The sequence below is a fragment of the Physeter macrocephalus genome, chromosome 8 (genome assembly GCF_002837175.3).
Source record: "Physeter macrocephalus isolate SW-GA chromosome 8, ASM283717v5, whole genome shotgun sequence".
NCBI lineage: Eukaryota > Metazoa > Chordata > Mammalia > Artiodactyla > Physeteridae > Physeter > Physeter macrocephalus.
Window position 1 is genome coordinate 82,127,355 of NC_041221.1, and position 22,226 is coordinate 82,149,580.

At 33.1% G+C, this 22,226-nt stretch overlaps 1 protein-coding gene across 6 annotated transcripts in view; it reads right to left on the minus strand.

Annotated features, from left to right (window-relative positions):
- The window catches only part of SSBP2 (single stranded DNA binding protein 2), a 300,702-nt gene that overhangs the window by 60,700 nt on the left and 217,776 nt on the right, over positions 1–22,226 (minus strand). For all 6 annotated transcript variants that reach the window (XM_024119897.1, XM_024119912.3, XM_055086646.1 and 3 more), the window contains one exon: positions 6,860–6,919. In XM_024119897.1, coding sequence (XP_023975665.1) covers positions 6,860–6,919 — 60 coding nt within the window. The remainder of the gene's footprint in view (positions 1–6,859; positions 6,920–22,226) is intronic.

The following is a 22,226-nucleotide window of genomic DNA, read 5'->3' on the forward strand; positions in this document are numbered from 1 at the left end:
TTGTATTTAATTTTTGATAGTTTGATTAATATGTGTCTTGGCATGTTTCTCCTTAGATTTATCCTGTATGTGACTCTCTGTGCCTCCTGGACTTGATTGACTATTTCCTTTCCCATATTAGGGAAGTTTTCAACTATAATCTCTTCAAATATTTTCTCAGTCCCTATCTTTTTCTCTTCTTCTTCTGGGACCCATATAATTTGAATGTTGGTGCTAGATTCTTATACCTCACTTTTATAGAACTTATATATGGTCATGGCTTGTTTTCTTCTCTGTATCCCCAACAGACTGTAAGTTCAGAGAGCGAAACCTATCTGTGCCTTTTTGGCTCAGAGTAACAAATATTTATCTAAGGAATAAAACAAAGAGTTTTCATTGCACAATTTTAGGAATCATCCGTGATAAAATCTTAAGAATGGACTAGATTTCAAGAAGTGAGATGAAAAAAGGTCAAAGAATCAAAGATACAATTTTCTTAAAATACCAAAAAGAGGTAGGAAAGGAAACAAACTGAATAGGTATGAAATTAGCCAGGGGACCAGGATCAACATTTCAGAATGCATGAGGGGGAGTTTCCAGAAGAAAGAAATGGTTAACAGTGTCAAAAGTTATAAAGAAGTGAATTAGGAGGAGGAGTCAAAATGTATGACTAAACATTTTCTTCAATTGTGAGTTCGAAGTTCTTCCTTTTATTTTAAAGTCTCTAAGTGGTTCAAGTTTTATACTCTGATTGTGAATTTCTAAATCTCATTGGTGACACCATGTTTTATCACTGGAAACGATTTTCTTCAAAATTTTACTTTATCTTGTAACATCAGAACAATTGACAAGTCTTTCTGCTATTATCACTTAAAAATATAGCATAATCCTATAGAAATCTTGATCAATGTCCAGTTGTCTTTCAAAATGAGGGTCTTTACCCAAATTTAACTCTTTAGTCGCCAGTGTGTGTCTTTTGGTAAGTCAAATCTCTAACTTTTAAAACATTTTGATCAGTCCCGGGATGACCAGATGATGGTTTTGTGCATCAAAAGAGCACGATCACTAGATTCTTTAAACCTTTAATATCAGGAAAAATAAACAGATTTATACATCTTGTGGGTCAATATATATTCTCATATTTGTCAACATGTTAAATGTATTCCATTGAGACTTGTTTAACTAGTCACAAATTTTGGCACACATTTTTTGTTCTATAAAAGATCTTCATTCTGACAGGGAAACTGACACTAATGCTTAATATTAACAAACATAATATCAACAAAAATATATACTTGTGAGCCAGTACATCTGTGCGAGGAATTGTGCTAAGAATTTTACATTTATTTCCCTCAATGCTTACGACAATCCCACGAGGTTGTTATTATAAATCCTTTCTGATGATGAGAAACTGAATTTTAATACAGAAGTAAGTTTGTTCATTTGTCCATGGTTATACTATCAGTAAGTAGTAGAGCCAGGACTTCAAATCAGATCAACATATTCCAAAAGTTCTAAAAGATAAGTCTTAAATCCTAGGATTTAAAATAAATGAAAAAACAAAATGTTATTAAGTATTTTAAACTAATTAATAATTCAATGAAATAATTTCTTGCTGCACAAAAAATCATTTAGTTTACAGAAGATTCATCATATGATTCCAATGGTGAGCCCCTCTAGGATCTTAAGATTCTGGTATATATTTCCTTGAATACCATTATATGTATATAATCTACTCACAGAGACTGAACACTCAATGATGATTAAAAAATAGTGAATTTATCTATGCCTTTATGATATAATTCAGTTAACAATTTTGATCTACCAAAATTTTTTAATGGGCCCCCTCAATTACATGAAATGAAGTAGAATCAAATAATTAAGAAATTTTGGAACTAGAAGGGATTTTAGAAATACAGGAATCCACTCTCATTTTACCTGTAAGAAAAGCAAGTCCCAGAAAGGTTAAGTGACTTGCTCAAAGTCATACATTGCTGGGCTTTGCTGGCATTTGGATCTAAGATGCTTGACACATTGAGGTCCTGCCAACAATACCACTGTCATTTTTTTTCCTGTAAAAAGGCAATATCAGTAGAAAAGATATTAAAATTCAGAAATGTGACATTCAGTGTGGAAAGATATTTGTCTCTAAATTACAACTCACCATTTGACATATATATTTACTTATTTATTTTTCTTTTTTCTGTATCTCAACCACTGTAACTGCACGGTCCAATATAGTAGCCCTTTGCCACGTGTGGTTATTTAAATTAAAATTAATAAAGTTAAAAATTCGATTCCTCAGTCACACTAGCCACATTTCAAGTGCTCAAAGGTCCTCAATGTACTAGAGCTACTGCATATGACAGTGCAGATATGGAACATTTCTCTCTTCCCAGAAAGTTGTTGGGCACTGCTGCTTTAGAACGCCAGTTCCATGAGAGAGGGATTCTCATTAGTTTGTTTTCTGATGTATCCCCCATGGAGAATGGTGCCTCGCACATAGTAAACCTCAACAAATTTTTGTTGAATGACTATTTCTGAGAGTGATTTTTGTACAGCCCTATGAAGTTTCCAATCATATATATGGCACCACATTTTTTTGGTATTGGCTTATGTCCAAAAAGGAAATATCTGTGACAAAATGGCTGTAAAATAATGAGATGCAGTTTGGCAAAAGAAGTAAACATTGTACCAAAAAGCCCGATATACTGCTAACTTAAATTGAGTAAGACAGCACAGTGTTCACTATGTAAACTTTTCTTGGTTTGGGAAGGAGAATGAATTTCTTCTTTGCCAGAGATTTTGAATTTGTTAATTTCCTTTGTCCTACAAAGGTAGAAAGTAATTGGAAAAGACATATATCCCAGGACATGGTCATAATTCAAAGTCAAAAGAAAATATTTTTCATTGTGTTTCACTGGATTTCAAATAATAATTTAAATACCTTAACAGTGTAATTAACACAACATTTACTAGTCTTCTTCTTTATGATTTGAGCTATAAGACTCCTGTCATTTACTCAATGTAGAACTTAATTCTCTTTATGCAGCTGAAGTCCTTCTCTTATGTTTTCATATTGATATCATTAAATAAAAGTCAAATTCTACATATGAAATATTTTACAAAGACAAAATTACTGGGAAAGGACATGCTAAATAGCATTTATTCTGAAAAACAGAACATGTAAGAAGAGTAAGTGCAGTATGTTTAAAATATAGGTACCTTGGTTATACGGGGGGATACAGTATATTTATTTTCAGTATATGAGTAAATGTCCCAACAACCTGTTTTTTTTTTTTCTGCTCAAATGCTTGCTGATTTTTCCCTATCTGAAAAGTGAAGAATAGTCTTCTCAAGATTTGCCTGTCCTTAACATCCATTATGTTTTTCATTTTATCATGTATAGTAAGAACTATACATTCAGTATTAACAAAGAATAATAATCTCATATACTGAATAACCAGAAGAATAAAATATCTGTACTTTCATTTACATATATAATTAACTAATAATATCTTTATCAGGTCATAAATAAAATTCCTGTTCTATGCAAACTTTGAAAATACAGAAATAAAAAAAGAAATCACTCATAATCCTATCACCCAGAAGTAAAGGATAAGTCCCTGACAGTCTTTTTGGTGTGTGTGTGTGCATGCATGTGTGTGTTGGGGGTGTGTGGAGTGGAGGAACTGAGTTTGTACAGTGATATATGGTAAAGGTGACATACCATACAGGTTTGTGCCTTTTTTACATTCGGTAATAGATCATAAACATTCTATCATATCAATAAATTTAATCCTATTACATACCTTTTAATAGCTGCATACTATTTCACCATTTGGATGTAATGTACTATAATTTATTTAACCACTCATTCATCTATTATTGGACAAATATCTTTGAGACTTTCAGTAGAATGGTCAGATGCAGTGTGCTTTTAGAATGTCAAAATCAGCTTTAGAATATAAAATCGTCAACAGCATTCACTATGTTACCTCAATTAACACACCTGTTCATAGAGTTTCAGGAATGGTGAGAAATTCCAGTTCTATAGGGTCATAAATCAATAGTTTATTCTTGGTGTCACTCATTAACAGTCTCTATATTTACGGCTGTCTTGTTTTTCTTAGCATAGTGTTGAATGAACACTGTGAATTTTTCAGATTAAACATTTTATATATGAGAAGGATAAAGACCTCCAGTTTATGGATACTTCAACACCACCAACCTATTCTGACAGTTGAACCCATTCCGGTGTAATTTCTATGTTTCATGTGTTCTCTCATAGATATTTATTCTTTGCAACATTGCAGATTTTTGTAATTTTACTTTGCTTTCATAATTTTAGATATTATTACCCTTTCTTGCATTTTTTGGGCATAGTGATTTGATACCATGTTCCAAATACCCAGTCCATAAATATATAAACAGTATAAGTAAGCCATTGTGGATTTAGTTCAGACCCATGAAAACCATCTCAGAAGTACTTAAAAATTATAGTCTAATCATTAGTAATTATAAATTCTGGAGAAGCTGTTTATTAAAGGATTGTCTTTTACATATTCAAAATGACTAGTCAACACCACTGAAGAAGTTAATAGCGTACTTTTTATTTTCTTAGATACAATATACCAATAAAAAAATTTTATTAGTTTATGATCATTTTAAATAGACTAAATAAAAAATTTAACATTTGTTTTTATATACATCATTCCAATTAATCACAAAAATAGCTTTGCCAATTCTACTTTAATGACTACATAATGAAATTGAAGAAATGTTTTGTTGTTTGAAAAGGTCATGCTACTAAATAGTTAATAGTGTAAACATTGTTTTAGGAAATGTTTAACAGTTTGCTCAAAATTCTTTAAAAAATAGTATAAATGTAAATTATTATAAATTTGAAAGATGTTTGGATTAATGAAGCTTAACTATATATGGGGAGGGGGGCAAAAAAGGGCCACTCATAGAAGAGTACAATTGTTTTAAAATATACTTAGGTAAAGACTGTTTAAAAGTTTTGAGGAAAAAGAACCTGTATCATAACTCTTTATTACCTTTAACTTTTTAATTGCCTCTTTTAAAAATCCAAAGGTTGTTGTTCTTAAAAAAATTTTCAAACAACCTAGATTTACAATTCCACATTTCTACCACTAACCCATTCTTCCTAAAAGTGTCTTTCATTTTGTCAGTTTCTCTAGGTGTGGAATTTAGTATCTTATACATAGCAGGCATTTCAAAAATGTCAAATGGATGCAATTCCAATAACTCCATGAGATTTTCATTATTCATATGCAATAAATGGAGTCAGAAAAATTCTCACATGCTTGTACAAGAAATTCACATTTCCCTAATGGAGATTTTCACAAACCTCTTATATCTACGAAATACATAAAGCTATGAATGGAATGTCTGAAACACCATGAAGACTGCAATGAAAGATACAACTTTCTGTCCTTAGAAAGGAAATTTAAAAGACTCAGGCACCTATAAGTAGATCTGACTGTCAATACATATAGGTTCACCCACAGAGAAAATAAAACTCCCATATGTTGAAACCCTTGGCATCCGTGCACTTCTTTTTCCTATTTCATGCCATGTTTCCCTGGCCCTATGTACTGAATGCATTTTCAGTCTGAAGGAGGAAACTCCAGCTGCTAATGTGAGGACTTCTAGCCCTGTAACCATGAAATGACCCAGCACTGCTGCCTGCTTAGAGTTCTCCCCTGGCGGTGAATGTGGGTGCTGGCACTCTGTGCTGTGCATTAGAAGCAGAGAACACCAGCAATTGGGACACTTCAAGGACACTGCATAATTTCAGTAAGCATTAGGAGAGGAGAAGGAAAACTACATTTCTATCAAATGTGCTATCAAAGTAAGCACAGCTTTCTTGTTCCATTTTTTGGTCAGGAAGGAAGTGGAAATTTTTAAAAAATGAGAAGGATTTTATTGTGATAAAAATAATAATAAACCAGGGTTTACTTTAAATCTGGGAAAATGATGTATACAAAAACAAAGAAAGTGACAGAACAATCATCTTGACATTAATATTCCGTATGGTTAAGCATTTAATTTCTTCTTGTGTTACATATATATATATACACACACACACACACGCACGTTGTCTCTATTCTAAACCTAAACTATAAGCTACCTGCAAGTAAAAATTGTGCTTTATTCTCTTCAGCAAATAAATATTTATATTATTGATAAACTATCTGAGGACGAAAGTCTATGAAATCACAGAGCTCTTGTAGGTAAAGATAGTTGGATGATCTATTGTTAACTATTAATAGATCTAACCCTTCTAGAAGCAGCTAATTATATGCTTGATATGCCACTATAATTGGGCAAAATTGGTATGTTACAGCCATGTTATTGTAACTATATAATATAAAAAGCTTAAGTATGTTCATAGAAAATTTTATTGCCATCCTTCACAGTATAATCTGCATTTACCAAAATTATATATATTTTGATAGGTAGCTTCAAAGTATATGGTAGACTCCAAGGTTCAGCAAACTTTTTTCTGTTAAGATCTAGACAGTAAATATTTTAGGGTTGCAGGCCACCTATGGTCTCCATCATGATCACTCAAATCTGCTACTGCAGTATAAAAGAAGCCATAGACAATACATAAATGAATGTGGCAGTGTTCCAATAAAATTTTATTTACAAAAAGTCAGCCAAACTATGGGCTATAGTTTGCCAACCCTTAACATAGGTTATACATCACTAGAAGTAACATAAAATGGGGTGAAGAATAATTTAATATTTTTATAGGAGAGAAATATATGTGACATTTTCAAGATCTTTATTGACTCTTAAAAAAAAAAAAACAAAACCACCAAACTTAAACAGCACACACAAATCTTACCTGGTTAGGTATCCTCAGTGGGGGCCTTGGACCTCCAGGGTACCGAGGTGACATAAAAGGCTATTGAAGTAAAACAAACAAAACAATGTAATATACAGATCTGAAAATAAACTGCTTTAAAGAATTTTCAAATTATACAAAACATAAATCAAATTTACTTATGTGGCTGATTTCAGTAGAATAAAAGCTTTTAAGAAAAATTACCATGCTATTTTTTATTTTGTAGAATATCTGGAAAAATTCCAAAGAAATCATAAAAAAATCGAAGATGACTAAAGTAACTGTAGCAAAAAAAAATTTAATGCTATCTAATTGGCAAAAGGTAAGACTAAGAAATTTAGGCAATTGAATCTTTTTTTTTTTTTTGCGGTATGCGGGCCTCTCACTGCTGCGGCCTCTCCTGTTGTGGAGCACAGGCTCCGGACGCACAGGCCCAGCGGCCATGGCTCACGGGCCCAGCCGCTCCGCGGCATATGGGATCTTCCTGGACCGGGGCACGAACCCGCGTCCCCTGCATCAGCAGGCGGATTCTCAACCACTGCGCCACCAGGGAAGCCCTAGGCAATTGAATCTTAGTAAAGACTTCAGGAAGAGGATCACTGGCTACATTATTATGCAAACTGGATTCTGAATTACCCAATTTGGTTATCATTTTCCTCTAATAATTTTGACTGAATTACCCAATTTGGTTATAATTTTCCTCTAATAATTTTAAAGTTGCCAAATTTCTTCATCTTTTCTTTTGTAGTTCCGTTTAAAATGCTAAAGAAATTTCTTTTCCAAGGGACATTTGTGGTTAGGAGAGCTTTGGCTTTCTTTCATTAAGGGTTTGTTATAATTCAAAATCGATTATAAATTTTAAAATTGAAATTTCTTTGCATATTTTGAGCCTAGCAGACTATGAGGTGTGTACTTTTTTTAATAACCATTTTTTATTGAAGTATAGTTAATTAACAATGTTGCATTAGTTTCAGGTGTACAGCAAAGTGATTCCATTACATATATACATATACACACACAGACATATATATACATATAAATATAGACACATATATATATTCTTTTTCATATTATTTTCCATTATAGGTTATTACAAGATATTGAATATAGTTCCTGTGCTATACAGCAAGTCCTGGTTGTTTATCTATTTTATATATAGTAGTGTGTATATGTTATGAGGTGTGTACTTTTAAGAGAAGAAAAAAATGGCCTTATATTAAAACTCAAGTCAATTTATCTTGTTAGATGAATCAGAAGCTGCTAAGATGTGCTGATTCTGTCAGTCCTGAAACTGTCTGAAAAATATGCTAGAAGTATCATTTTAGTGATTGTCCAATGATTAGTGGAAGGAGAATATTTTTGATCACTCAGATTTGGGCACAATTTTTTTTTTAAGTTTATTCCTAAAATTATTCAAAATTCCATTTTTATAGAAAAATATAATTTTGTTTAATTATAATACATAATTACATGTAGTATAAGCAAATTATCAACTCTAAAGCATTGAATATTAAGTAAAATATTAAGAATGAATTAATATAAATTAAGAATCAATTTACCAAAGGCTTGGGCAAGCCAAATCTATAGTACTTCACATAATTAAATTCCACATTTATAATGAATTTTCTAAAAATATTTTTAGAAATTAGGCCTGCAGTTCTAGGGCTATTTTAAAAGCAGCAGCTGAAAAATAAAATTCTAGCAAATTTATGTGGTATAGACTTTTTCTATAATATCTTTTGGAGGGTCTGACAAACCAACAAGAAGAACTTTAGAATTAAGCAATTTGAGTTTTTACTTGCTGTGTTCTTATATATTAACATATTCCTAGGAGATCATTTTAAATGGACAGAAACAGTAGATTATTCAGGTAATAGTGTCACCTTCAGCTGATAAAACTTAAGTGGATTTTCCAGTTTAAACATTTAAAAAATGTTTAGTTTTCACACATTTGATTAAAGTTGACTCTCATCATTTCTGAAGCTCTACTCTAAATTGGATTAATTAGTTAACTATACTGTCAACTGGAAGCTCATCCCAAAATTCACACTCCCTCTGCTACTTTTCTAACCACCTAATTTCGTTTATGAAACTGTCTTATAAATTCTGGACTCACTTAAAAAATTTAATAATTAAATATCGTGTCATTGATTTTAGAATGGTTGCCTTTCTTTCACAAAGTGATGTTTTATGACACAGTCACTAAGCCCAAGTACAATATCAATTTAGTGTTTGAGACATGGAGAAATAAAAATAGGTTACTAATAATTCCTGTCTATAATAAAATCACTTCAAAATGGAATACAAGGTAGAAATTGTTAAAACACTACTAAATGCTGATAACCTTGAAATGTACCTTATTTGAAACTGGGCATTTGAGATTTGTATGTTCCTCTGAATGTAAAATAATGTTATAGTGTTAATACAAATGGACTATTTGAAAAGAAAAAAATTTTCTCTAATCAATGGCATTGTGAATAAATGTATTTTAATAGGACTGTTGTACTCTCCTATCTGACCATGAGGCCCCATCAAGGGACTACTAAGAGGGAGAGGCAGTGCATGTGGTAGTTGCGAACCTGTAGTCCCCTATGTAATAAGATTGCGAGAGAGAAAGAGTCTCTTTTTCATTTATTTCCTCTTGTATGCCCTCCTCCAGAAGTTCAAATTTTTTTTTTAGCCAAAAAAATAGAAAGAAAACCACTTCTATTTATCAATCTATAGCTATACAATTAAAGCAAACAATAACAAAAATCTAGTTAGTTTAGATAAAAAACTACTACTTTTCCCTAAAATATAAACATTATTATGGTTAAAGCATTGAAATATCAAATTAGTGCTGTTATAAGCTCTTAATATTCAGATTGATTCTTAAGATATCTGATTAACCACCTAGGTCCTCAACTGCCTACTTGTTGAGGTATAGACACAGCAACAGAACCCAAAAGAGTTTTCATGTTAGCAAATGAGAATATTCTACTAATTCTGTATTTCACTATTCAGAAGTCAGTTTGCTTTCAAATATAATTTAAGGTATTAAAACAAGTTAAAATTCTTTTATGGTAAAATGCTAATCTAAGAGGTTACCTACTGATATTATAAAGTACATCTATCAACAGACCTTCTCTGCATTGATAACCTGGGAAGAACAGGTTCCTCAAAAGAGCCCTTAGCTATGAAAGTACGCTTACTCTTAATATTTGGGGAAAATTTTTTTAATAGTTTGGGCATCAAAATATGTGCTTGAGGGTGTCAGAACGATGAATCAATATTTTAAATGGAAAAAGCCTTCCCCTTGAAAAATGGGCTAAAAAGTTATTTATAATGTGTGTGGAAAAAACATTTGACTGGGAGTCAAAGGCCTGGATTCTAGTTTTTGCACCACCACTAATTAGCACAGGGACCCTAAATTAAAAACCTTTCAGGGCTTTAGTTTTCCCAACCTTAAAATGAGAGAGTTGGACAAGATGATCTCAGAAGTCTCTTGGGAAATAATAATTTAAAACCCCCATGATACTGAATGTCAGTATTATGACATGGTATGAGTGTGTTTCGCGTTTGGTAATTGCAATCATTGTTGCTTTTGTTGTGGTCATCCATTTACAATGCTTGGTGTCAGTTTATTTATCTCTTGTAAAAATAAAATACTGTGTGTGTGTGTGTGTGAAAAAAAACAAAAACAAAAAAACATTAATGCTAGTAGAATAGGTAGTTTAACTCTTCAAATCAAGATATACAATTTCCAGTTACTTGGAATATTTTTACTTCTTAATTTTTAATATTTCATAAAAGGCCTTTTAAAATATAGTTTATACTAATTTGTATTATTTCCTAATTTTGAATCTGCATCCACATAGTGGTCAGTTGGTATAATAAAGAATAATACTTGATTCTTTAAAAAAAACAACAAAAACCCCATGATTCCATGTTAATTATTTCAAGCATTACCCTTAAGTATAAAGATTAGCATACTGTAAATAGCTATAAATATTTGAAGTGTGTGTGGGTGATATCAGTCTATGCTCCTAAGGCACAAGCTATCTTTATCAAGGAGCTAGAGAAGCTTATTCCCATGCTTTCCAGAGAAAAAGAAAAACTTAGGTAAAGAAAAAAAATACTCCAACAAACAATGATGCCCTTTGTTCAGATCAGAGGCCAACAGAGAGAATAAAAAAGCTGCACTTATTGATTAAAAGGTATGCTAGAGAGTTTTTCATTCAACAAATATTTATTAAACACCCACAAAGGCACTGTTCTAGATGGTGGGACATATCAGTGAACAAAGCAGATGAAGATCACTGCCCTCTGCTTAGGATTTTTCAAGGTTCACAGTCTTGTAATTAATAGGAGAAACAATGTTCTGGAAAAACTATTTTCTACAGTCCACTAATCTGGAAGAAATAAAACGTTCTCTTCACCAAATGGCAAATATCAATGAAAACCCAAAGAAAATAATTTCAATCTGATGCCTTCTCTTCACCAAATGGCAAATATCAATGAAAACCCAAAGAAAATAATATTTCAATCTGATGCCTTCCCTCAGAAGTCATATTACATCATCCCTACTTGACAGAACATGTAGTGCTATGAATGACTAAAAATCAAGGCTAGGCTTTTAAAAAAGTTTTCCAAATTAGTCAAAACTCATGGACAAAGGTTCTTTATAATACACAAGATAAACTGAGTAGCACAGTTAGTACCCTGACATATGGAAATACATTTATAGGCATAAATTCTCATTTCTACATGTTTCAGTTATCTACTTAGAATGAATGGGATAAACCAAAGTGCAAGCAATAAAAATGTATACAAAGCCAGAAAATCAATAAATATTTGATGACTAAATGAAAGGAAAAAAACTCTAATAGAAATATAAACTAAATGTCTAGCCCATTTCCTCCAAGTAGTCTTTTAGAGAAAAAATCACACCCATTTAGAATCATAATTTATTTCAGAATGAACATCATTCAGTCTTAAAGGATTATTATTTTCCATTATATCAAGAATTATTCATGAAATATTAAACTCTGCTTTCCTAAAAGACAGATTTTCCTTTATTCTTTGCCATTTCTGCTAGTGGAAAGTAGTAGTCTCCCTCTTATTTCATCTTCATAAACTGTTAGTACTTTATCTCAATTCTCTAAGATTTAGAAGGAACAAGTTCTTTCCCATCTTTCCTTCTCCGAAGATCCCAGACCCCACCAATGGAATTATTTTATAAATAATTTACCCATTCTGAAATTACAGGTGATAAGAACCATTTAAAGCCCTAACTTCTTTTCACATATATATATGATCAAACTGTACATCTTAAGTGACACATTGCTCAAATGTTAACTTTACTAATATTTTCTAACATTTTAAGTTTCCAGAAAGCATAAATATGATTTATCAATACCACAATTTTTCTTGAGATAACTCAGTATTCTCCTTTCTATGCCAAGTAAACGTCTACTAATCCTCCAGGGGCCGGAATGTCACTTCCTCTTTAAGGAATCTCTATAGGCTCCTTTCCCTCCATTTCCTAAGCACATTGTTCACACTATTCTCATAGACGATTCAGCACACGCAGTGTAATGTGTGCCTTGATATGAAGGGAACCCACTTCAGAGGAAAGGACATGAAACCAGATCAGAGCAGGTACCTTAATGTCACGGTAATCAATCCATAAAATAAAACTGATATTTCTAAGAATCCTTAAAATTAATGGCAGCAGTGTATAAATCACCCTATATCTTATTTTAAATATTTCAACATGGCTTTAGAAACTCTTTAAATCTTGGTCTTTAAGAGCAGGTTGATAATAAAGAAAATTTAAAATCACTAAAAAGTAAAATCTTCTTTAAAATGCCAATTTTATACTTAAGCATTTTCTGTATACTACATTTTATTTTATGAGCACAATTTAGAATAAATCAATGATGAAAAGAATAATACTAAGTTCTTTAGAATGAACAAATGTAACATTTAGGACAGTTTACAATTCTGAAAATTTAGAAGTCTGAGATATGTTCTACAATTTAAAGTAACTGAACTTTTTCGAGTACAAAACTATTCATGTGAAATTTGCTTCTATTTTTGAAAAAATAGTTTTTAAATGACATAGAAATACACAATTACCAAGTTTGAGAAAACATGAACTTACAAAACAATCTAAAAAATAAATACACACTTAAAAAAATGACTTCACAAAACTACTCAAGTGAAGTTTTACAAGTTCTGTATTGTACAATTATAATAAAATCTGACTTATAGAATTTTATTCCAATATACATTTTTGACACATTTTACAGCAAAAAGTTTTTAGAGTTAACTAGGTCAACCTCCTTATTTTATGTAAAAGAAAACCAAAGACCAAATTCCTTAACTGCCACTTTAGTTTTCTTAGAGCTATGTAACATCTGACTATAGTAATACCTTTATAGAATAAAGGCAGGTACACATACTTCATTCTTATGACTATCTGACCATAAATAAATTGCCTGACTTGGCATTTCCTCCTAGGCACCCCCAGCAACCTTGCAACCATTCACTTAATGTAGAATTCTTTACCTTTGTTACCACTCAACCATGAAAAGCTGAAAAGACAGTGGTATTTCAGGTAATCAAGTTAATTTGCACATAAAGCACTAATTTTTTTTTAGCATGTGCTCTTGATTCTCCAGATGAAAAGAAATTCAACAACTGAAATAGAAAATAAATTTAGTAAGCTCCATCTCTCTCTTCTTGAATATTTTTGGTAGAGTTTGGTAATATATGTTGTCTTTAGTTCATTTATTTTTGTTTTTAAGTCAAATACCGGAAGGGAATAGAAGATGGGTTAGGAATGGTGGTAAATGGATTTGGTATTATTAGAAGAGTATTATCATTGTAATCAAGCTGTTCATTATAATGTGACAACTTGTAATGAGGTTCAAGAGGAAGGGAAGGAAGCAGTTAGCACATTCTAAGAGAGAATGTACAGAGTCGCATTCAATAAATACTTGGCTGTTTCCATAGCTGGGTCATTGATTGAGTGAGTGAACAACATTGATGGAAGACTCTAAAAACCAGCAAAAGGTGTAATAAACTTTGGTTCTCTTGTATAAAATCTCACCTGGCCAATTTGTGTCTTGTTAAAAATAGGTAGTATCTATTGATATTGCAAAGGGTGAGGCACAGTACTGGCATAGTGTATCTGGTTGTCTAATGAGAAAATGCTTATATGTATAGAGGGGAAAATTCAGCTTGCTTATATAGGATAAATTATGTCTTCTAGAGCAGCAGTCTCCAACCTTTTTGGCACCAGGGACCAGTTTCATGGAAGACAATTTTTCCACGGACCGGGGGGTGGGGGGAGTTGGGGGGGTAGAGGGATGGTTTCGGGATGATTCAAGGGCATTACATTTACTGTGCACTTTATTTCTATTATTATTACATTGTAATATATAATGAAATAATTATACAACTCACCATAATGCAGAATCAGTGGGAGCCCTGAGCTTGTTTTCACTTGCCACTCACTGATGAGGTTTTGATATGAGTCTGCAAGCAACTGATTTATTATGGTCTCTGTGCAAACCTCTCTGCTAATGATAATCTGTATTTGCAGCCGCTCCCCAGTGCCAGCATCACTGCCTCAGCTCCACGTCAGATCATCAGGCATTAGATTCTCAAAAGGAGCATGCAACCTAGATCCCTCGCATGCACAGTTCACAGTAGGGTTTACACTCCTATGATAACCTAATGCCACTGCTGACCTGACAGGGGGCGGAGCTCAGGTGGTAATGAGAGCGATGGGGAGCGGCTGTAAATACAGATGAAGCTTTGCTCGTTCACCTACGGCTCACCTCCTGCTGTGCGGCCTGGTTCCCTGGGGGTTGGGGACCCGTGTTCTAGAGGACTTAATAAAAGTAGGTAAAGAACAAAGTGTTGGAGATCCCAAGATGATACTGAGTTATAATTACAATATCTACATCAGCAACAATGAGAGAATTTATGATTTAGATGACTAAGAAGGTCTTGTACTCTCTCCTACTGCTTTCAGGTTTCTCTATTTCTGGGGCGTCAGGGTTGAAAATAGTGATTCTTAGGCAGTGTTACAAAGTAACAGTATTTAATAACCACTTTTTGGTATAGAAGGATGTCAGGTTAATTTATATATGATTTGGAGAAAAAAAAAGTATGATAACTTCCCAATTTTTTTTCTAAAGCAGAGGCCAGCCATGAGAAAGAACTGCCAGTAATTCAATATAGCAGGGCATTTCAACTGTTTGTCTAATATAGTGCCAGGTGTACACATGAGACCCTGGTCTTCTTAGATTTAAATACATTCAAAGAGCTATAATCCTCAGGTCTCAGTAACATGTTTTAGCTTACACATATTCTTTCCATTAAGAAGATGCTCAGCATTTGAGTAACATCATATTGTCTTTACCACATAACCATCTTTAGTCTAAAAATCTGTAAGAAAACATGGTTATTTGTGAAAAAGTAATTTGCTTCCATCAACATTTAGGCAAAAACACAAGATACAAAGTGATACATAGCTAGGAAAAATATGGGTTATCTTCAGTAATTATATTAATTACATAAAGATCAAATATCTACCTTTCTTGATCCTGTACAGATATGACTTTAGACAGATATAATCTTTCTTCTGATATTTTTCACATACTGTTTTAGGCAGACACAGGGAATAATACACAATTCTGTGTCATAAAAATTATTACAGAATCTTTCAAGGGAAAAACTTCTCTTGAATATAATTTTTTTAAATGATAAATATGGAAGATTATAATTATTTATAGTCTTGTAAAGGTAATAAAAATATGTTCACTATGAGATTTTACCCCAAGCATAAACATTCTCTTAAAAATTAAACATTACTTTTTATTCATTCTGGGTCCATTTTTTTAGTTAGTCCAATTCTCTTTACATGATTCTCCTATATAGATTTCTATTCTCTATTTTGCTATTCAAAATCTCACTTAGAAGTAAATCTTTTTTTCCTTAATTGTGATAAGAGTTGAAGTCATATGGCTATCAATAATAAATAATATTGAGAATATTATTTTGAAAAAAGCATCACAAAAAGTTGTGACTTGTACATTCATTTCTGCCATCGTTCATATAGTAAGACTGTTCACATGTTTTTATTTTTATAATTCCATGAGATACTTCATAAATTTTCTGTAGAAAAGTAATGAAGCATAAATTATACATCAAATGAATTTCATTGAAGTTACTTTACAATTCATATATCTTAATTTGTTCAGTTTCTTTTCTGTTTTTCAGGAAAATCTCCATCAGACATTACTGACACCCCAGTGGATAAGACACTCTTGATTAACACATTTTAATTCCAACTAGTATTAAACTAATTTAGCTCACAAAATGACATACTTGTGCTGGCAATTCTGCTGATAAGCATAAATATGTAGTTTACCTTCCATACATCTTAGATATTCTATCATCAACAACAATTAAAATAACGCATATCAAATATCTGTAAAGTATGAACAGATCAGGTTTCCTAGATGTTGTTTTGGCAAGGCTAATCCAGTTCAGCACAGAGTTATAAGCAGGTTGATTCTTCTGATATGGATTTAGTCTAAGCATTAAAATTGTTCATTTCTATTATGGGCCTTTTCAAAAAGATGAGACTATTTCTCAAGCTTTCATTACCATATATCAGATACTGACTTGTGGCAATGGACTTGTGGATTGTGAATGGGGACTATGCTGCCTTCTGGTCTAATCAACTACAGAAGTTTGAATAACATTCTATAAAAAACTTTAATGATTTTAGATCAATTTATATTCACAAATACACACAGACCCTTTTTTTTTTTGGTGCCTGTGGGACAAGTAGCTGGAGTCCTGCGTAAGTTGAATCTCGCTCTGTGCTGCCTCCCATCACTGACTAAAGTCACAAGGACAGATCAACCCACATTATTAGTACATTAAAAAAAACCCACTATGGATATGAAAATCAATATGTGAGGTTTATAATTGAGGAAAAGTATTGGGCTAACTCAATAAAAAAAGAAGCAAAAACAATAATTTTTTAAAACTACTCTTAATTTTTCATTGAAGAATGCAAAAACATTCCCCTCTTCCCCAACCTTTTCGCTATTTTATATTCATGCTTCCACATAAACTTGTTCTAGATGAGAGGGTGGGAGACAAGCACTTTAATTTACCTAAATGTACCATTAGGTTAAAAAAAAAAAAAAAAGCTACTTTGTTCTGGTACCCTTCTGGTATCTTGATATGCTAGGTAAGTTTCTACTGATAAAGCAGTAGTCTTTTCAAATTCACAAGCAGCGATAACATTTGTTAAAGAAACCTGCCTATGGGCTTGGTCTCTGATACAAGTGGCAGATTATATATATTTTTACTTTCTTTAAAATGAAATGTTACACTTCATATTCACTTGGTTACTTACCTGCAAACATGAATTCTAAAGTTACTCAACTCAAGTCTGAACTGTATAATCTTTTCTACTGAACAGATTTTAACAGAAATTATTAATGCCCCAAAAAGTCTGTTTTGAAACTCGAGCTTACTAATTTGACTAATGCTAAAAAGTATAAAGATAAGCAAGATGAGAGAATTCAAATTGCACAAAGTGAAGTTATTTCTCCATCTCCAATTAAGATGCATTTTGAACCGCGTGTCTTAAATAGATACAGAATAAATGTACAGAATAAAACTAAGACAAATTTGAGCAGAGAAAATATTACTGATGTCAAAGGTATTTGTAAGGTCAGATTATTTATAGAATATAAAAATGACAGAAAACAGGTAGTAGTCACATTTGCAGGCATTCTTAGTAAGTAACTCTATTTTACTCTTTCTTGATAAGCATCCTACTGTGTACAAAGAATATCCGATTACTCTATTCCTTGGCATTAGGTCTTAAACTCAGGTTTATACCTGATTGTTGGGTATAATAGATGGCACCTGGCAATTGCCTATTCTCTCTGTCCACAGGTGCCAGCAGAGCAGTTTTCTTTGTCCCTCGGCAGGAATGAACAGTTTATAATAGCCAACACTTCACTCCCAGCAGCATTTCTTTAACCTCCCCAGCTTCTCTCTCCAGCTACTGCCTCATCTTCACTTTCCCTTTACAGCAAAACTCTTTGAAACTCTGAAAGAGCTGGACACACTCGTCTGCAATTTCTCTCTTCCTACTTTATCTTGAATTTACTTTTATGCGGCTGTCACCCCATCACTCCACTGAAACTGGCCTTATCAAAGTCATCAGTGACCACCTCGTTAGGTCCAATGGTCAGTTGTCAGTCCTCAACTAATTTGAACTATCAGCAGCATTTGACACAGCTATCATTCCTCACTTCCCTGAATTTTTCTTCTTGGCTTCCAGGCTCCCACATTGCCTGGTTTTCTTCCTAACTCATGTGCTCCTCCTTCCCATTCTTCTTGCTGGTTCCTCCTCATCTTCCTGCCTTCTTAAAAACAAAACCCTGGGATCCTTGAGCTTCTTGTCTCTCTCTCTACTCATTACCTGGGTGATGTCATCCAGGCTCACAGCTTTCAATATTATCCATATGTTAATAACTCCCAAATGCGTCTAGCCCAAGCCTCAAGCATAAAACTCCAGATCTGATACCGTGCTCCCTACTCGACATCTCTTGACTATCTAATAGCCATCTTAATCTTAAGTTTAAACTTAAGCTTCTGATTGTCCCCTCATACCTCCTCTTGCAGTTTTACCTATATAACACGGGTAAATGTCAGCTCCGTTCTTTCAGCTGAACAGGCCTAAAGACTTGCAGTCATCCTTGATTTGTCTTTTCCTCTCACAACACATATCCAAACCATCGCCAAAATCTGTTGGCTCTAACTTCAAAACATATCTAGAATCCAGTCACTTCTCACCACTTTTACCAGCCTTGTTTGAGCCATAATATTCTCTTGTAAAGTTTTGCAGTGACATCCAAATTGGTCTCCCTGCTTCCACCTTTCCCTCCTAGAGATGAATCTCAACATAACAGCCAGAAAGACCCTGCTAAAACCTTCCATTCGGAACAAAACCCCAGATCCCTACAGTGACTTACAAAATTCTACTTGATGTGGCTTTCTACTGCCTACAACTTCATATCTAATTGCTCTCCCCAGCCGACACTCCACTATAGTTACTCAGGCATTCTTTATCCCTGGAAAAAGCTGGTCATGCACTGAACTCAAGGGCTTTATACCTGCTTGTCCCTCAGCCTAGAACACTTCCTTCAGATACCAGATGCCTGTTCCCTCACTTCCTTCAAGTCTTTACTTAAATGGCATCTTCTTGATGAGTCCTTCTGTGGCCACCCCATCCAGAACTTCCTCAACACTGCCTATTTTCCTTTTCTGCTTCATTTTTCTCTCTAGTCCTTATCACAATCTAACATATCATATATTTAAAAAGAATTATTTATTCTGTTTACTGACTGTCTCCCATAGTGGACTCTATGTTGGATGTGGGTAAGGATTTCTGTTTAGCTTGTTTACTGCAGTAACTCTAGCACAGGGTGGTGGGAGGGGGCCATAAATATTTGTTGCTAAATGTCATCAGCAATCTGAGCCAGTGGTTCTCAAATTTTAGCTTGTAAGACTCATCTGTTAAAAATAAAAAACAAACAACAAAAACCAAAGGATTTCCAGTGCCACTGCCCCACCACCAAGAATCCTGATATACTAGGAGGCAGGTGACCCCCAGGACTCTTGACAGTAGTACAAGAATACACTTGGAGAAACACTGTTCTTGGTCTTTACCCTTTGGATTTCTTACAGGTCATCTAGTGGTGACCATATTCATAAAGAATAGGAGTGGGTAAATTATGGCTCATGGCTAAATGTGGTCCACCACTTATTTTTGTAAATAATGTTTTACTGGAATAGCCATGCTCTTTAGTGCACACAGTGTCTATGGCTGCCTTTATACTACAACAACAGAGTTGAGTAGGGTGACCTCAAAGCCTTCAAATCCTAAAGTATTTACTATCTGGCTTTTTACAGAAAAAGTTTGTTGACCTCTGATATAGATAGAAGATAAATTATTCCAGAACACCACCTAGTGATAAGCTATTTTTTATTTTATATATATATATATATATATATATATATATATATTTTTTTTTTAAATGGTGTTTTCTTTTTTTTTTGGCTGCATGGCATGGCATGCAGGATCTCAGTTCCCCTACCAGGGATTGAACCTGTGCTTAACCACTGGACCACCAAGGAAGTCTGATAAGCTATTTTTCAAAAAGCTGAAGGTATCCTTATGTATACTTAAGACAAATCTATCCGACCTATATAGGGAATTTGCAATATATTTACTATTTGATTTATATTTAATAGTCCATTCCTTACCTTTAATTCCCCAAAGAATGGTGCCCATTTTTGTTTCTGTAACCAACGTTAAACAAAAAACTAAGATTGTGTTATAAATTGCCTTTGGATATTTGCTATACATTTTTTTGTTTCCCAGGGATCTATAATAAAAATAGAGGCATTCTGGGAAGAATTTTCAAAAATAAGATATTGGTCTAGGATGGCCAAGTTAACTTTTTCATAAACATCCATTTTGATAAATAAACATCAAAAGTAAGGTTTCTAACAGGAAACTATTTCATTCCATTCTAACTGAAAAACCCAAGTAAAGAGTCTAAACCCCTGACACCCCCTTCTTTGCTTATTGTCCATCTAGTCACCGCTATAGGGTCTTCAGTTGTTTGAAACTGCGATTTAAAAAAAAAAACTTACTTAGTTACTCAAGCTGAGCAGTTTTAATTTGTTCTAATAGTTGAGGCCAGAAAAACTATTACCACAACTGCAGGAAAGCATTATCAAAGCCAGCAGCTGTCAGGCACCTTTATTTTTTTAGGCTGCTTTTATCTTTATACTAGAGAAACACTTGTTCTGTTCTCAATATTCAGAATCTTTGTTCTTTAAAGATTCAAAATTACATTTTTAAGAAAATTAAACTTCAGTTTTATTTCTTGAACTTTGACAAATATGCAACCTTCCCCACCTCTACTCTCCAAATCCTGGTGTATTTAATTCTGAGAAATACTATTTTTAATGTGTGAATTTTAAACTATATATATTGATAATGTTAAATGTTATAGTTCAGTAAGTCAATTCAACTTGAGATATTCAGTGTTCCACTTATTCAAATTAAGAAATGATGTACTTACTAATCTTTTGGTTTGTTATCTGAGGTCAAAGATGATATCTACAACTTCTGGGGAGAAGGAAAGGGAGTTTCTCCTGGCTTAGAGTATTTCCTAATACTAACTTCTGAAACAGCCATGATCAGGAGGGATAAGAGGAAAGGCAAACCATTGGGAGAGAAGACAATTTAAAGATTAATAATAGAAGGAAACTGAGAAGGAATTGAGACTATTTAACTACTGTATCTATAAATAACAGGGTAAAACAGGTGCTACTGATAATAAAAGGTTGTTTTGTGAAAGTCTGAATAGGAAGAGGAGTATGCTTAGTTATGAAGGTATCTTCAAAATGTAGGACTTATGTCCAAAAATAAATCAAATAAATATCTACCTCCAGAAACATTTAACCAGGGCTTGTAAAAACATTTCTTCTAGTCTCTTTCCTTTTCATTTTCAAGTGTTAGATTAAATAATTGTTTTTCTCCTTTTTGATTCTCTTTCTTTTAAAATATCAAGAATATTATATTACCCTGAGCTTTGTTTTTGTCTTTGGTGCTTTATGAATGTCATTTATATTGAGTTTTTCTAGTCAATAAGTGTACCATGGAGAAAAGGGGAGATTTCTTTGTATTTTTGTTGTTGTTCTTATTACATTATTACTATGTCAAAGCATTAGGTCAGCTTGCTACAGTGCAGTCTTGCTAAAAATAGAACCTTTGGAAAATATACCCAAACAAGTAGAGACATCGGCAAACCACCACTAGATGGCAAAACCGCTTTACCATTGCTAAACATTCTGCCTGTAGAAAGAATGTGACTTAGGAACCTGCTGCAACATATTTTCCACCATATCAGAGTTTTGATCAATTCGGATTTTAAAATATGGATGGCCCCTGTAGTCTGAAACTAAATTACTTGGTATACTTTATCTTCAACAAGTTTTATAATCTTATTCATGTCAAAGCCTTACATTTACAATCCATCATCAATGTATTATTAGTTTTCAACAGTTCTCAGTAAAAAAGACAGATCCAGTGACTAAGAATACAGCAAATGTATTAAGATAAAAATCAAAACACAATATAATACATGGTAAAAATGAACAAAAGGGTATACAGAATTCAAAATTAAATATTTACAAGTATATCCCACATTAGTTATATACGCAAAGATATCTACATTAGACCTATTAAAAAGATTACATTGTG